The 18087-nt window shown below is 43.1% G+C and overlaps 1 protein-coding gene across 1 annotated transcript; it reads left to right on the top strand.

The window, feature by feature from the left end:
* Positions 1–2732: 2732 nt before the first annotated feature.
* LOC115791897 (odorant receptor 131-2-like) lies at positions 2733–3683 on the top strand. The gene has a single exon (XM_030746194.1). The coding sequence runs from the start codon at positions 2733–2735 to the stop codon at positions 3681–3683; it is 951 nt and encodes a 316-aa protein (XP_030602054.1).
* Positions 3684–18087: the final 14404 nt, after the last annotated feature.

Below are 18087 nucleotides of genomic sequence, written 5' to 3'. Positions count from 1 at the left end.
TGAGAAAAGAATAATCAAAGAATGATATCCACACATATATACATACACATCCACATATCTACACATGCACATACATATACACATACACACACACACACACACTCACAATCCTGCTGTTGCTTGCAAATAATGTGTGTATGTGCCTCTATCAACGTACTCACCAATGGGAGCAAGAAACTGCAACCACGCCCCCCGTGATCCAGAGGTGAACAGGGATGGACCCAGGGGACGCGGCCTATCCACGGCCCACCAGGACCTCAGAAGATGAGAGGCCACACATCCCGATGGCAACTGTGCACACACCCCAGAGGAGGAAGGAGGGAGACCCCAGACGGACCCCCTCACAGTCAAATGGCAAGAGTCCAGAGAGCCAGATGCAATGAGCAGCCAACCCCTGCCGCAGGCCTGCACCCCCCGCACGAGCCGCGAATTCAGCCCCAAGGCCCCGGGCGCCTGAGAACCGCCCGACACCCAGCAGAGCCCTCCCCACGCCAAAAAGGCCTGAGCCACCCCCAGGCCACAACCGCCAAGGAAGCAGGCCAAGAGCCACGCCAAGACATCCAGCCATGAACCCCGGGACCCACGGGCACCCGACACCCCAGGGGCGGCAGTGGCAACCAGCGGGAAGCAGCAGGAAGCGGTAGGGAGTGATAGGGAGGGGGGACTCCCACCCTCCGCAACCATGTCCCACAGGTGCCAAGCCACAGACCCAGGCCTTGCTGTTCCCACACACACACACACGCACGCACGCACACACACGCAGTGAGCAGTGTATTTAAAAGAATAACACAAAGTGGTTTGTGGCAGGCAGTTTATGGCATTTTAAAATTATGCAGTCCAAAAATTATTTGTAAAACTGGTGATAAGACATCCATTTAATGCTTTATAAATCCTGTTATTAATGTGTTCATTTATTTATTTATTGTCAGTCTTTAAAAAGGCAAGGATAGGCATCAAAAGTTTCCTGCATCTTAAGTTACATTCACACACTGTGATTAAAAATTACTATAAAGGGATATTTGTGGTTGGGGTTGAAATTACGTGTTTGTTGTGTCATGCCAGCATACACAGTTTTTGCACCTATAAATAAATAAATACTGCATTATTTCGCTGGACACTTTTGCAGAACATGTGGCTGTTGTTGCATTTGGTCATTTTCACTGTGAAACAGAGTATTCAAATGAAACACGGGGGATAAACTAAGGCTACGTTCACACTGCAGCCTGAAGTGACCCAAATCCGATTTTTTTCGTCCTCATGCGACCTGTATCCGATCTTTTCCTGCCAGTCTGAACAACACAGATCCGATCTTTTCAAATGCAACCTGTGTGTGTACGGCCAGGTCGCGTTTATCTGACCTGTATGTCATTGATACTCAACAAACATTGAGTATCAATGACCGGTCTGTCGTGAACAGAATCAGTGACAAAGCGCAGCCCTGGAAAAGTCCAACATTCACAGGAAATGAGTTGCCAGCTATAAAGACCAAGCGCTTGCTGCAGATATACTCCCACAGGATACCCCGAGGGATGTGGTTGAATGCCTTGTCCAAGTCCACAAAGCACATGCAGTTTGGATGGGCAACCTCGCACACACACATGAATATCCACGACCAGGACGAAAACTGCAATGTTCCTCTTAAATCCGGGGTTTGACTACTGGACAGACACTCCTTTCCAGCACCCTGGCATAGACTATATGAGGGAGGCTGAGGAGTGTGAGCCCCCAAAAGTTGGAGCACGTCCTCCAGTCTCCCCTCTTAAACATGGGGACCACCACCCTGGTCTGCCAATCTAGTGGCACTGACCCACATCTCCATGTGATGTTGCAGAGGTGTGTGAACCAAGACAGCTGAACAACATCCAGCGCCTTCAGGAACTCAGGGCAAATCTCGTCCACCCCAGAGGCCCTGCCACCAAGGGGTTGTTTAACCAACTCAGTGACCTCACCCCAGGTGGTGGGTGAGTCATCCTTCTTCCGTGAATGGCCACCTTATCATGGTGGAGGGCTTTGTGTGTCCCAGTGATCCCAGGAGCTATGTTTTCTGGGGGCTTGTCCCCATTGTAGGGTCTCGCAGGGCAAATTTGTCCTGGTTCCTTAGCCTCAAGATCTCACTTATGCTTTTTGTGTATGATGTGGTTTTATTGACTTTATGGAGCAACAACCTCGAGTGATGAACTATCATCGAATTCAAAATGAATTTGTTGAGAGCATTACATCCTTAAAATTATACATTTTCTCAGTTTAAAAAATTGACATTGTTCTACTGTGAGTGAAATGAGATTTATGAGATTTGCAAATCATTGCATTTTGTTTTTCATTTACAGTTATCAGCATCCAACATTTTTGAATTGGATTTGTAAAAATGGTTGTCATGCAGTTTAGAACCAGACTCACAACAATGGACAACAGCACAACACATGCATTATTACCACACAAACATGTGAGAAAACAGAATGACACCACTGGTTAGTGATCTGGTAAACATGCTGACGTGTGATGTGTGTCATCAAAGACGTTCCTAGGAGAAACATCATAAATTGTATGTGAGTCCAAGAAAACGCTGCAGAACAGCTCTGCCCTCATGGTAACAAGGACTAATCCCAACCTGCTAACTCTGCACAGCTTAACTGTATTTAATTGCTGTTTAGTTTTTTTATACACAATTATTATTTTGCTTTTGTATTTCAGTCACTTCAACAGTGTAATATTTGCCTTCAATTTTCTCTGCAATGTCAAGTATATCTCCATCTCTCACTAACATCACTGTCCAATATCAGGGGTTTCCAGACCGAGTGATGATGTCAGTTCTAACTACACTTCCATCCTGTGTGTTTCTCGTCATTAATGGGATCATGTTGTTCACTCTGAGGAGTAAACCAGTGTTTCGTGAGACCTGCCGTTATGTTCTTCTTTATAACCTCCTTTTTGCAGACACTGTACAGCTGGGACAGAGTCAGGTTCATTTAATTCTTTCAGTTCTTCAAATAAGAGTGTCATATCCTGTATGTGCTTTTATCATCATCTTCACTAATCTCACAACTGTGGTTTCTCCTCTCACGCTGGTGGTGATGCCTCTGGAGAGATATGTTGCTGTGTGTTACCCACTGAGGCATGCTGCCATCATCACCATCAGAAACACAGGGGCAGCTGTCACTGTGATTTGGACAATCAGTTTTCTAAACATTATTATTCGAACTCTGTTGTTTTTAGAACTATTTGAAAAGTTGGATAGTTTAGAGGTGAAAGGCCTTTGTTCTGATATAGCTATACTGCTTGGGTCAAAGTCTGATCATTATGACAAAGCTTTCACTAGTTTTGTGTTTGTGTCTGCTGGAGTGGCAGTCATGTTCTCTTATATTGGTGTGATATTAGCAGCCAGGTCGGCCTCCACTGACAAAGCTTTAGCCCATAAAGCTCGTAACACACTGGTGTTGAATCTGATACAGCTGTGCCTCAGCCTCTCCTCAACTATTTACTACCCACTGTTGATATCTCTTTCAATGATTGTTACAAGAATAATACTTTTGCGCATTCAAAATGTTTTTTATATGTTTTTTATTATCTTACCCAGATGTCTGACTTCCCTCATCTATGGACTAAGAGATCAGACTATCAGACCTGTCCTCACGTACTATCTATGCTGTAGATTGATACTCCCAGTGGTAGAAAACAAAGCATGACATGTTGAGTTTTGACTTTTATGTTAACTTTGTGGGTTAGCAGACTTTGCTTTTGAAAGCAAAAAAGGAAGATAAGTGTGTGTGTGTGTGTGTGTGTGTGTGTGTGTAGATATATATTAGGGGTGGGACTTTAACGCGTTAATTTCGATTAATTAATTACGGGGAAAATAACGAATTAAAAATTTTAATGCATTTTAATCGCACTTTGCACCGTGGAACGTTTCTCAGTGCACGAGTTCCAGGCATACAGATTATATCGACACACAATGTGATAAGAATGATGAGCTGTCCAAATTCAGGGTCCGTATCCTTTGAAGGACCTGGCCCACGCAGACCGGGTCCTTCACAGCCCACGTAGACCGCAAAGGCCGGAAGTGAGCGGCTCGCCTTCATATCAGCGTCACCTGCCCTCACATCTGCATAGCTCATGTCGCCTAGCAACTGCAACAGCGCGAAGCACAGCTGTGTAAAAGCAGCTGGTTAAACAGAGAACAAACTTTTGCTCCTTTTTGTGGTTTAATTTTACATCCTTAATTCAAAATAAGCTGTTAAAACAAGCATAACACATTTCAACATCAAGGAATCCAGCTGAGCAAATGATTAATTTCCAACTATATTAAGTGAGACATTAATGTTGAATAAAACTATCCAGTTATGATAATTTCAGGAGTTTGCTCATCACAGGAGCACTTCCGCCCTTCGTTGGTCTGTGTAGTAGACTGGTGGTTAGCAGCAGTGCTAACCATTACACCACCGTGCTGCCCTTTTTTTTCATATGTGAATAGCTGTTTGGAAAGCACATGGAGTCGATCACTGTAACAGCAGGGAAGTGCTTCAGAATCTGCAGGCTGTAAACTGACAGCAGAAGTAAACCGAACCCTAAATTAGCTGTGTGCTCAGAATAATGTTAAGGAATTTTTTTCAGCTCCACTGGCACACATTCCACCCCCAGACAGACCATTTTGACATCTAATCACTGATGTTGTTGATATGGGAATGGATATGTCCTTGTAGTGCTGTGTAGGTTCCGTCGATGGGTGGGAGTTAGTCCAGTCAGATCACCAGATAATAAAACTGTTTCTAAGTTAGTTTCTAAGTAAAGAAGTATTCCCAAGATTTGGGTTACCAGATACCATCTGATCTGAGAATGGGACACAATTTGTTTCTCAGGTTATACAGAAGATATTAAAGAAGCTGGGTATAAAACAATAGCTGTGTTTCTCATCCTTTGTCACAAGGAAGTGTAAAACACCAAAAGGGACTCATTAAGGTCAAGATCACAAAGACTGTAGCAGATATAATCAAGGAAAGTGGAGTGAAGCTCCACTGGATTCAAGCTCTGCCTTTAGCCTTGATGTGTATGAGATCACAGACTAATAAAACTAACTGCCTGACCCCTCATGAGATGATTATTGGTAGGCCTATGCCACTGCTATTGTCAGGACCTTGATGAAGGTCCCACATTAGAACAACTAGAAAGCGAGATGCAGAGTTATCTACGCCAACTAACAAGAATCCATAAAGTTATCTTTCAACAGGGAACAGGAGCCCAAATACGACAACCGAAGAGGGATAGTAACACTCTAGACCAGATCTACACTAACATTCCAGATGCCTGTAAAGCCCCCCCGGTCCCTCCGGCGCCCCCATATTTCAGACTTTCATATCATCTCTCTGTCTCCATGCTTAAAAACCTCTAATCCACAGACAAAGGCCAAGAGTAAAAACAGTTCGGGTGTGGACTAAGGAAGCCACCGCAGCCCTACTGGACTGTTTTGACATTACAGAGGGAACAGATCTGGATTGTCACACATCTGCTGTGCTCTCTTACATTAACTTCTGTTCTGGCTGTGTTATTACAACAACAACAACAAAAAAAGTTAAAGTGTTCCCATCAAGACAGGCAATCCGCAGGCATACAGAGAGGCTTGTCAGTATCTGCTGGGGGTATCATAAAAGCCAAGTACTGCATTGAGGAGCATTAAAACAGCAACAACCCCAGGTTTTTAGTAATTTCCCTTTGGGATCAATAAAGTATTCTGATTCTGATTCTGATTCTGACATGCGGCAGGTGATCAAGACACTTACTGGCTGAAAAGATACCCACAAATCAGATTCTTTGGACAGCACCCTACCTGACGCTCTGAACCAGTTCTTTGCCTTCTTTGACCAACAACAGAGGCTCACAGCTTTCCTGCAGCTCCAGAGAGTGACAATAACTGCAGCAGTATCAGCTGTGCAGAATCAACATGAGGAAAGCATCTGGCCCAGGCAGAATCACAGGAATGCAGACCCACTAGCAGACATTTTTGCCACAATTTTCAGTCTATCGCTAATTCATTGTGCAGTTGCTACCTGCCTTGAGCCAGCCAGCATCGTTCCAGTGCCCAAGAAGAACACAGTAAGCTGCCTGAATGACTGTTGCCCAGTTGTTTTTAACTGCCATCAACACTAAATGTTTTGAGAGACTCATCCTGTCTCACATCAAGGCTGCCATTCCTGTTGACCTCCGTCCACACCAGTTTGCTAATCGGGCAAACAGATCAACAGAGGATGCCATAATTGCAGCCCTCCACACAGCCCTCATACACATGGACAATTACAACACCTATGTGAGCTCCGACTTTAACACAGTACAACCATAAAAACTAATTCAGAAGTTGAGCAACCTGGGCTTCAGCAGCTCAACCATGCACCTCAATACTGGACTTTCTTCCTACTGGCTAAGAGACCACATTTCCTCAACACTCATCTGAAACAAAGGCACACCACAAGGGTGTGTCCTTGGCCCCCTCTTCTAGTTCCTCTCCACACGTGACTATTCACACTCCTATTTGTACCAGTAACACCACTGCCAAATTTGTAAGACTGATCAAGAACAATGACGAATAAGTCTATAGGGAGGAGGTCTGGCATCTGCAGTGCTCATGTGACAACAACCTGGACCTGAATACAAGGAGATGATTATGGATTTCAGGAGATCCAAACAATCTGAGCACGCCACTGTCTATATTGACTGTGAGGAACTAGAGAGGCTGGACAGCTTCAATTTTCTTGGGGTGTTGGGAAGGACAGCAACTCAGCAATGAGCCCCCTCCTGTACTGCCTCTACACCCATGACTGCAGTCCAGCCCACAAAAAACAACCTCATCGTCGAATTTGCTGACGACACCACAGCGGTCGGACTCATCTCAACAGGAGATGAGGCAGCTTACAGAGAGGAGGTCCTGAAGCTGACAGCCTGGTGTTCAGAGAACAACCTGCACTGAACACCATGAAAACCAAAGAAATCATCATCAACTTCAGGAAGCACAGGACTGACCCAGCCCCTCTCTACATCAATGGCGAGCATGTGGAGAGGGTCCACACCTTCAGGTTTCTTGGTGTCCTCATCTCTGCTGATCTCGCTTGGTCAGATAACATCACAGCTGTTATCAAGAAGACTCAGCAGCGACTTCACTTCCTGAGGGTCCTCAGGAATAACAACTTGGACTCAAACCTGCTGCTGACCTTCTACCGCTCATCCATTGAGAGCCTGCTGACGTACTGTATCACAGTATGGTACGGCAGCTGCACTGAGGCAGACAGGGTCAGGCTTCAGAGGGTAGTCAAGACAGCACAAAGAATCGTTGGCTGCCCTCTCCCCTCCCTGATGGACATCTACACCTCCCGCTGCATCAGCAGAGCCAGGATCATCATCAAGGACAGCTCACACCCTGGCTTTGAACTCTGACCTGCTGCCCTCTGGCAGGAGCTACAGGAGCATCAAAGCCAGAACAAACAGACTCCAGAACAGTTTCTTCACCAGAGCAATCACCACCCTGAACTCTCACACTCACCCACTGTAACTGTGCAACACCCACATCTCTGTGCAATATTAGATTATTCATACTGAACAATATCTATCACTCCTATATTGTGTAATATCCACTATTTATTGACTAGTTCAATATTCATTCACCAAGTGCAATACTCACCATCTTCATTATTATATGTATACACTTATTTTATTTTTTTTACAATGTATATATTTTTATACATTCTTTTATTTTCTGTATACTTTTCAGAAGTTCTATTTCATATTTTAGAAAGTTTGACTTTCTACAGCATGGCACTGAACAGAAGTGGCCCTCCAATATCATTGTACATTCTGTATAATGACAATAAAGGCATTCAATTCTATTCTATTTCTTTGACTATCCGACTTTTTCTTTTCCATCCTCTTCCTTCAAATACTTTCATGTGCTTCCTCATCCCACCACCAATTCTCTGTGTCTTCTGTACTCTGTCCAGATGATACACCAAAGACCATTTTTGCAGCTTCTTTTACTACTTTCCCAGTCATCTGGTAATTCTTCCGCAAGACCAGAGCCTGCCTCAACTGCTCTCTGAAGTGTCATGTTTTTGCTTTTACCAGACTTAAACAGAAGACTCAGTTTTAAAAAGGTTTAAATGTCCAGGACACCAAAAGGTTGATACTTTGATTGGAACAATTTAGCTGATGAAGCAGCTAAAAAGGCAGCTGCGGGAAAATTTTTGGCTCACGTGCTGCTACAAGACTCACAGGAGTCCCCTTTAACATTGTTGCAGTCACTAATACATGCACAGAACAGTGTCTCTCCTCAGGAAAGCTGTGTGTGGGAGCAACGAGGTGATGCAAAAAGCCCCATCCCTCCCTATGAAGGTCTGTGGAGCAGTGTGCAGGGTTTGTTTGTTATCCCATCTTCTATGCCACGTATAGCCATTAAACAACCACCCGGGGTGGAACACTGAAATAAACACTAAGTGCTTAGGAAAATACAGGATGCCTGGTGGTCACCATTTTTAAGAGCAGAATTGGATAGAGTTTTTGGAGAGTGTGACGTGTGTGCACACTATAATGTTAGAAGAAGCACCTCAACCCCATTAGTGCATATTCCTTCCCCAGATGGCCCATTTACACATTTAGTGTTTGATTGTGTGGAAATGGGAATTGAAAACAGAAGCGAGAGAATGAGGTATGTTCTTGTGGTGGTGTGCAGATTCAGTCAGTGGGTGGAGGCTATCACAACCAGAATCCAGACCACAAAATGTTAGCAAAGTTTCTGTGCAGAGAAGTGTTTCCCAGGTTTGGATTGCCTGACACAACCTCTTCTGATAATGGACCACATTTTGTGTCTCAGGTGATACAGGTGATGTTGAAAATGTTGGGTATTAAACAGAAATTCGGCTGTGCTTATCACTCACAGGCACAGGGGTCCGTGGAATGTCAGAATGGCATCTTGAAGGCAAAGATTATTGCAGACGTGATTAAGGAGAGTGGAGAAAAGCTCAGTTGGCTGCAAGCCTTGCCTTTGGCTTTGATGTGCATGAGATTGCAGAAAAATAGAACCACCCATTTGACTCCGCATGAAATGGATGCAGGCAGGCCCATGCCCCTGCCATACTGCAGGGAGCCATATGAAGGCCCTTCCTTGGAACAATTCAAAAAAGAGATGGGAAATTACTTGAGACAGTTATCAAAAATTCACAGTTATCTTTCAACAGGTCAAAGGAGCAACCGAGAAAAGAGATGCAGACATTCCAGAGCAACTGCTGTCTGTGAAGCCTGGTGAGCAGGTATATCTGAAGGTGTTCAAAAGGAAGTGGGACCAACCCAGACGAGAAGGGCCTTTCACAGTTATCCTGTCATGGTGGCTGTGGCAGTCAGGAAAAGGAGGACCCCAAATGCAGGACTCATAAACAGTGATATGAACTTAAATGAGGTTTATTGAAATGGGAAAACAACAGGTACAAAAAACTGGGCTGGAACAGAAGCCAGAACTAAAAGTAAGGGACCAGGAAGACACAACTGGATCATTGACGATGACGCAACAATGAGCAGAAGAAAACAGGGTTTAAATACACATCATGTAATTAGGGCAAGAGGAAACAGCAGGGCACAACAGGTGGAACACATGAAACTAATAACACTGGGGAAGCAAAACTAAACACAAAGTACAGGGAACGCGAGACTGTTAAAATAAAACAGGAAGTATCCTAACAAGGTACACGCAGACTTGACAACATGAAGGACGGGAACACAGAGGAAACAAAACCATGACCAAGGCACGGGGAAACAGACAAAGAGAAACACAGACACGGGACAGAGACGCAAACTAGTCACAACACTGGGAATAACTACTCAATACGAAAACACAGGAGGTCCGGTACATGACAAAAGGACAAAACAGACACAAGAACACAGACAAAGGGGAGACAGGACCAAAGAGAACTAGGAAATCAAAATGTAAACCACAACTAATAAGAAATCTAGAATTAAGATGAACAATGAAAACCAAAGCAAACTAGGACATAACAAAACTCAGTGAAAACAGAACACAAAACGCTGGGCACACAACTCAGGACCGTGACATATCCTTGCCACTCCTACAGCCATCAAAGTCGCAGATAAGCAATGGCGAATGCTGAGTGGAAGATACAGTTCTCTGACAGTCCCATTCAGCCCTCTACTAGCTAGAATGATGCCCAGACTAGCCCCGTACTGAAGAAACTTCTGTTGAGAGCCGTGGTCCGGCCAAAGGAGAGGGGAGAACCAGCTCAGGGGGTGTCCAGTCCAGATCTTCCTGGTTCCTCCGGAGGCGCAGAAGGAGCCATCGCAGCACCGTGGACCGAGGATGCCACCAGGACCAAGGCTAAGTCATCTGATGGGTCTTCACGGCATAATGACATCATATCCATGACATCTAGAAGCTGTCTCCCCACTGAGTGGGAGATCAATGGCAACAGCTCGCCAGTGCCTCCTGATACTCCTGCATCTGGGGGCACAATGCTGATGGACTGGGGGGGATCTGAGGGATCCTGCAGTCCAGTAGTGCTTCATGTAGCTGTCTATGGAAACCTTCCGAGCTGAGCTGAGGAAGTTGCCCAAAAAGACACAAAAGGGAAAGCTTCAATGCCTGGAGACAGTATGCTCACAACAGGATATGGTGCAAGCAAATGAGCAATATGAGACTCATCTTCTTCGGCAGAACACCAAATGGGAGCACATTTTGAAATGGGAGAGATGAAAGCTATGTAGGCTGGCTTTGGTGAGAGAAATGCCAGCCTGGTTCGTGAAATAAATTAGCTACAGTATAAAGCAGCAGAGCTCAACAGCAGTCGTGATTATTTCACCCGTGACTTGGCTTCAGCCATAGTCACGACTGGAAAACAAGCCAGTGAGATTCAGAAGCTCACTTGACACTGTTAGGACAATTGTCCTACACTGAATATGCTTTAGCCCACGTTACATTTATAATATGTTTATCTACCTCAAGTGCTAAGCTTTTGTGTCTGAGTACAGGGATTCTGTCCCATGTGGTGAGTTCTGCGGGTAAGGATGCTTTGTTTGGTAATGTTAGGTTGTTTAATGGTGAAGGAGATTTCTGGAGTGGGGAAATTAATGTTTGCATCTTTCACTGGAAGGTGCACCATGTGCGTGTGAGAGTTTCATGTTAAATTCATATGACTTGAGGAGTATTTGATGCTTACTATAAAATATGGTAGCAAAATAGCTCACAGTAGATTAGACATTCTTGGTTAATATTTACTCTTTCCATTTTATATTGGGTCATAAAGGGGGGAATGTTGGGGATTTTTATCACTTTTATATTCACTCTTGTATTGGTACTTACTGCCATTATTTTTATAGCACATATTGAGGTATATTAATCACACACACACTGGATTAATGAGCACTGAGTGTGCTAAGGTTACTGGAGTAAAGGCCTGTAAGATCTTCATGTTGTATTTTAGAGGATTTTATGACGGGTGGGCCCTAAAAGTGGAGTTCTGCAGACTCATCTGTGTTTTTGAAACATGATTTAATGGAGAGATGAGAGCTGACTAAGTGGGGATGGGATTAAGAGGTGTTTTAAGGAAGATTCATTATTGTGACATTTGCCGGGACCATCATAAACCAAGAGGTACCCCAATGACGTGTATGCCCTAAGCATGTGATTGACTAGTGGGTGGAACAGAGCCAATAGATGATTGGTTGGAGTTCAGATTTCGAAGAATGAAACCTATGCAAATTAATGAGGAACAAAGAAGGGGGTGGAGAAAAGTTCCACTGGGGATAATATAACTGCACTGCTGGGTCGGCCCTTGAACTACTTCTTTCTTCCCTTTGTCTTTCCTATGCTAACTACTTAAGCTACACTCCTAGGAGGCGCGTAACTGCTTTCTTGTTCTGTTTAACTCTGTGTGAAATAAATGCTTGAAACGAATCCTGCTCATCTCCAGTGTTCTTTTTGGGAAACTTGGTTTTAACTGGGGGTTGCTCCAGACTGGAACTGGGGCCTCTCTGGCTGAAAATAGGAGCAAAGGGGAAACCAGACAATGACCGACAACCACCATCTGGTTCGGGGATTACGACCACAACAGGCACCAACCACCTTGCAGCCACAGCTCTGAGGGGCAGCCTCAACAATGGAGGTGCGGAACATGGTCCATTTGGACTCACTGTCCTCAGCCTTCCTCGGAATTCTGTTGAAGTTCAGCCGGAGGCTGGAGTTGAAGATCTCAAACAATGACTTCCAACTGGGGTCGTTTGAAGTGTTTGAAGTGAGTGTGAAATGGCGGGAATGAGAATTAGCATCTCAAAGTCTGAAACTCTGTCAGAAATTATTGTAATGCCCGCTCCAGGACAGAAGCGAGTTACTAGGGTGAGTAGTTTAACATCTTGGTGTTTTATTCACAACTGAGGGAAATGAGAGTGGGAGATTGACAGACAGACTGGTGCAGCCTCAGCAGTGATGCAGATTCTGTACTGGTCTGTTTTGGTGAACGTGAAAGTGAAAGCTGTCAATTTTCTGGTCAGTCTGAATTCCTACCATTGCCTATGGTTACACACTCCGGATAGTAACCGTAAGAACGAGATTGCGGATATAAACAGTGGAAACGAGCTTCCTCTGAAGGTTAGCACAGGCTTATGGATAGGGGTGAGGAGCTCAGCCATTCAGGAGAGGTTTGGAGTAAAGCTGCTGCTTTTCTACATCAAAATGAGCCAGCTGAGGTGGTTTGGGGATCTATCCAGAACTCCTCCTTCAGGCGCTTCCTAGATAAGGTGTTCCAGGCATGTCCCACCTGGAAGAGGCCACGGGGCAAATCCAAGACATTCTGGAGAGATTACATCTCTCCTATGGCTTGGGAATGCCTTGGTGACCTGGATAAGAGGTAGAAAAGTGGATGGTTAGATGGATGATTTGCAAATCTCATATTTAATTTAAAATGGAACAGAGAAAATATATCAAATGTATAAACAGAGGGCAACCGAATGCAGCCACTGCAGGCGGACATGTGAAAACAACCTGGCCAACGCACAAGTTCGCATAGGTAAAATGTGTGGCAGCGTCCTCGCCTGTGATTGGACAATACGGATCACGTGCGGGATCGCGCTGAAGGTCTCGCAAGACCAAAGGAAACCAGTGCGGTCGTTCTCTTCCGTTCAAACTGAATGGCGTTCTTTGTCTACGCTGCTTTCCTGGTACGACAATGGAGGTCGTCTATATTTTCAACACCCCAGAAGCTCCTCGTGAAAGCGGGCCTCTCTACCGGCCAGCTTCAACCAGCTCCGCTGCAGACAAGAAGACACTGCTGGCTGCAATGAGTGGGTTATCTCCTGTTTTTTTCGCAACTTAAAGACAAGATGGCGTCTATTGTGTAGAGATTCGATGCTCTGGACTCTAACAAAGAAAAGACGGCAGCACAATCCGAAAACTGCGGTAAGACTTGGTCGTTTCTAAAACATAAATACTAAGAGTGGAGGAATGGTCACAGTAAGCTGACAGACGTATTGTGATTTGGTTTCTTATTTTTATTTGGTTTCATCTTATAGGAAGCAGTTCCTGCACAAATCTGAATCCAATAAAAGCCGGTATGATCCTCTGCAGAGGTAAGAATCAGAAACAAAGCAGCAGTATTCAATGTGTGAAGGAGAGAAGAACTCAAAATGTTTTTACTCTTATTTATTTTCACCTTTATTTTCCACAGACTGTGTTCGCCTCACAAAGCGAGTGTGAGTGTTCCTAATGCGTGGACCGTGATATAATTGTGTGTAAGTATCTATTGGTGTTTGTGTGTTTTTTGCCTGGATATGTTTATGTATACACTGTGTTTATGCTCTTTATTTACAATGTACAAAAATGTTTTCCAGCTTCTTGTTAAACCTACAGACGGTCCGCCGCAGCTTCTGCTACAGTCAGCCTCACGTTCTGGAAAAGGCGGCAGCCATTAAAAATCCTGCCCGGTGACGTGCAAGAAGGAAGCCGGTAAGACGTGTTGGATTGTTTTGTTGGTCTGCTGTATTTGTGTAGTTAGCTTGGAAATGCAGTTTTATTTTTGGAAAATATTACTTATTGTTTTTTTTAACTTTATATAAAATCTGGCTTCTTTTGAACAACCCAAACTGTCTATAAAAAGGTGAAAATAATTAACACTGAATGTTTATAGTTTCAGCAGCTGTAACATTTTGGGACCTAAAAGATAAAAAGTGTATAATCAGTTTAAAGGTGCCTCAAGGGTTAATGACCAAAATCACTGAGGTACTTTTATCAATGTTACATTTTTTCAAAGTACTTGTTCATTTGTCTTTTATTCACAGGATGCAGGAGTTGGTACTTTGTCAGATAACCATTGTTTTTGATGACAAAAATGGGCTGATTTTTTTTTTTTTTTTTTTTTTGCATTCAGGGTCTTATCTGCTATGTGTGCATTCAAAGTCAAGAGAGTCAAACTTTCAGTGTAGTTTCCTTATTTTTCACAATATTTCATTTAGTTTCATAATGACTTAATGTGTGCTCTGTGTCAACAGCTGCTGGAGGCGAGGGCGAGTGTCCTGGCAGTGAAGGAGGTTGCCTTCTGGGACGGTGTCACCACTGACCTCATGTTGGATGAGGAGGATGGCGTCTCAGAGGGCGTGTCGGGCTGGATTAAGACCCCCAAGCTTCCCCAGCCAGGAGCTCAGTGACCTCTGAGCCAAACTGCAAGACAGACTAGAAGCTCACCCTAAATACAACACTGTGCACCATAAGTGTTTGTATGCTGGACCATGCTCTGAGAGAAAGCCACCACCACATGGCCCAGAAGTAGCAAAGCATTATATGTCATAATGTTTTTGTTTTCTTTATATATATATATATATATATATATTGATTATATGATGTGTGTGTGTGTGTGTGTGTGTGTGTGTGCATATTGCTTTGTAAATAAAAAAAAAAAGAAATTCAAACTTGTGCCTCACAATTTGTTTCTCTTAATTGAATTCCTTTTAGTTGAGGTTATTAACATGGCATGAATACAACATAACATACAAGGTATATCACAGAAATAATAATTAAAAATAATTTTTATTACTGGGTTATTATTTATTAGGGAGGGGCTTACCCAGGCTTGTCTTTATAAAGGCCAATGGGGGACAGATCTACCAGCCAATCACATGTGAGTGCTGAATTGTGATGGCATTTTTTTCATCCAATGACAGAGAAGCCATGTGGGTCTGTTACCGCTGCTTCGGCTTGCAGCGCTGCTATTCATATGTAAAGTAGAGTCGTTAACACCTCCCGCTGGCCGGCTCCCCCCGTACCTTTACCCCCCGCTGCTTCTGGTGGTACGTAAACGACCATATCCGTCTCAGGCGAACGAAAATGCGCATCCCCGCATGCTGACGAAAGCTGACGTTTACTAGCGGCGCCCGCGTCAGTATACGGGGACGAATATGCTTCTTTTCGTGCAGTGTTTGTTCAGCTTTACTTTTATTTTATTGCTTTGAAGGTAATCTGGTGCTCTTATAATTACATGATTCCTCTTCATCAACACCTTCGGAAAAAACAAGGTAATTGATAATGTGGATGTAGCTGACTTCCAGCCATGATTTCATGTCATTTACACAAGTGACGGGTGAGGCACTGTTACCTCGCTGCTTTTTAAAACATCCTTGCAATGTATCCACCTCCGATGTGGTACCATTTAGGCCAGGTAAAAGAAACTGCAGTGTCAAAATGTTTCAATGAACGGCAAGTGTGTAAGCCCGCACGGAAGTAAACTACCGGCTTCTGCTATGAATTATGGGTAATAGCGTGAAGTCAGGAATACTGTGGATACCAATAATGTCTTTGCCAGCTTCAATCAACTATCTGAACTTTATGGTTTACACAGACATAATCTTTTTAAATATCTACAGATCAGACATTGGATCAAGAGTCAAACAGGAACATTTCCAAGCAAACCAGAGGAAGCCCTACTTGAAACATGTTTGTTAGATCCCAAACGTACTACTACAAAAGGACTTATTTTCTGTGTTTATAAAATGATGATTACTTAACAGCTTATGAGAAGTGCTAAAAAAAAAAAAAAACCTAAATGGGAATTTCATCTAAAATGTACATATGAAGACAAAAACTGGAGCAGATTACTGAAGTCATCTCAGACAGCACTGGTATCGACTAAATCAGGGATCCTCAACTCCAGGCCTCGAGGTCCAGTGTCCTGCAGCTTTTAGATGTGTCCCTGATCCAACACACCTGAGTCAAATATAGAAGTCATTAGCAGGACTCTGGAGAACTTGACTGCAAACTGAGGAGGTAATTCAGCCATTTGAATCAGGTTTGTTGGATCAGGGACACATCTAAAACCTGCAGGACACTGGACCTCGAGGCCTGGATTTGAGGATCCCTGCACTAAACATAGACAAATTCAATTTAATATTTTTCACCGCATATATTATATGCCATATAAATTGAGTAAAATGAAAATTGGTATCTCTGATAAATGCCAAAGGTGTAAGATATCTGTTGGGGATCTTCTCCATATGTTTTGGAGTTGTGTACAATTACAAACTTACTGGAATAGTGTGATTCAAATAACATCAGAACTATGTGGACTTTCTTTAGAAATTGATCCCAAGATTTGGATACTTGGAGATATTGCATCCCTGAAACTACTTCCTTGCAAGATTACTTTGTTTTTCTGGCATCTTCTGCAGCAAAAAAGTGCAAAAAAATTTAATGAGGTCTGTGAAGGTATTCAGGGAAGAGCTTTATTTATATGGATTATTGCAGTATATTACAATATAAAGTAGGACATTATAATTCCAACCTTAATGATTACAGGTAACATTTTCAGCCTTTTTTCTTCTTCATTATGTTGTTTTTTATTTCATATTTTCCAATTTAATGCTGTTTGATCTTGATGTATATTATTTATTCTAGAAAGGTTGCCTTCTGGATGTTGTGCAAGAGGTGTAGCAGACACAATTGTTTCCAATAAACGGCACCGACATGTTTTACATTAAAGATACAATTTTATATCATTCATTAATGATGGGTTATTTAAAAGGACTAATTTAAAGCTATGTGAAACTGAAATGTTAATTACCATCACAGACTGCGCAGAGTTTTATGCTGTCTTATATGTGCTGCATGTCTAACTAACTCCTGTGTAAAACTGTGGCATGGGAGAGTGACTGAGGTGAAAATGTACAAGTGTGTGGGGTCATGACCTTTGCCCTGGTTTATGATAACTGAGCTTTTCTTTAGTGTTTGAGGAAGTGGATCCCAGGGATAAGCGTTATCAGAAGTTAGAAGAAATAGAAAAGAGAATAAGTTTAGGAATAAAGAATGAGATAAAAGTTTGAGAAATAGTGAAGATAAATGCAGGCCCCCTACAGGTGGTTACCACTGGTGATCTAGGAATTCATCAACAGGTGGTGAATTGCTGGGTCCCAGGCAGCTTGGGCTCAGAAGGTGATGTGAGGAAATTCCCCAGCAAAAGGCACATGTCATTTGGGATTAACAGCAGAGTCAAATCTGTGGGTTTACACATTACATGGTCAGACTTGGGTTTGATGATTTGTGCTCGGCTGGTGAAATTATAGTTCATACATATTTAAACGTATGTACACAGCTATAGTTAACCCATAAACTTCACCACTTTCTGCTGTAAATATTGCTCTTTATGTGCTCATGAATATAATTAATTTATTGCTGTAAATATTGCTGATGGAAAAAAATACAAGGGATAATTCCTTAGTCAGGTGTGGACTAAGGAAGCCACCGCAGCCCTACCAGACTGTTTCGACATTACAGACTGAGAGGAGTGACACATCGACTTACACGTGAAAAATTTTTCATCACCATCAGCAATGACATCACCACACAGCGCCTTACAGACATCATCACAGGAGACCCCAGAGGTGTGAAAAGGAGGAAGAAGAGGAAAATCATTTTTAATAAAGATGCATTGTTATTTAATGTTATTTTAAAGCCCTCTGATTGGTTTTTATACACAAAAAATGATGCTCGAAATTCATTAACTTCTGTACTTTAAGTGTTTTAAACAGTGACAGTCATTAAAGGATTTTAGAGAGCAGGGTGTGTGGTTAACA

The sequence above is a fragment of the Archocentrus centrarchus genome, chromosome 14, assembly GCF_007364275.1.
Source record: "Archocentrus centrarchus isolate MPI-CPG fArcCen1 chromosome 14, fArcCen1, whole genome shotgun sequence".
Classification (NCBI taxonomy): Eukaryota; Metazoa; Chordata; class Actinopteri; order Cichliformes; family Cichlidae; genus Archocentrus; species Archocentrus centrarchus.
Note: the sequence above shows the minus strand (reverse complement) of the source record. Positions and strands in the feature narration are given on the sequence as shown.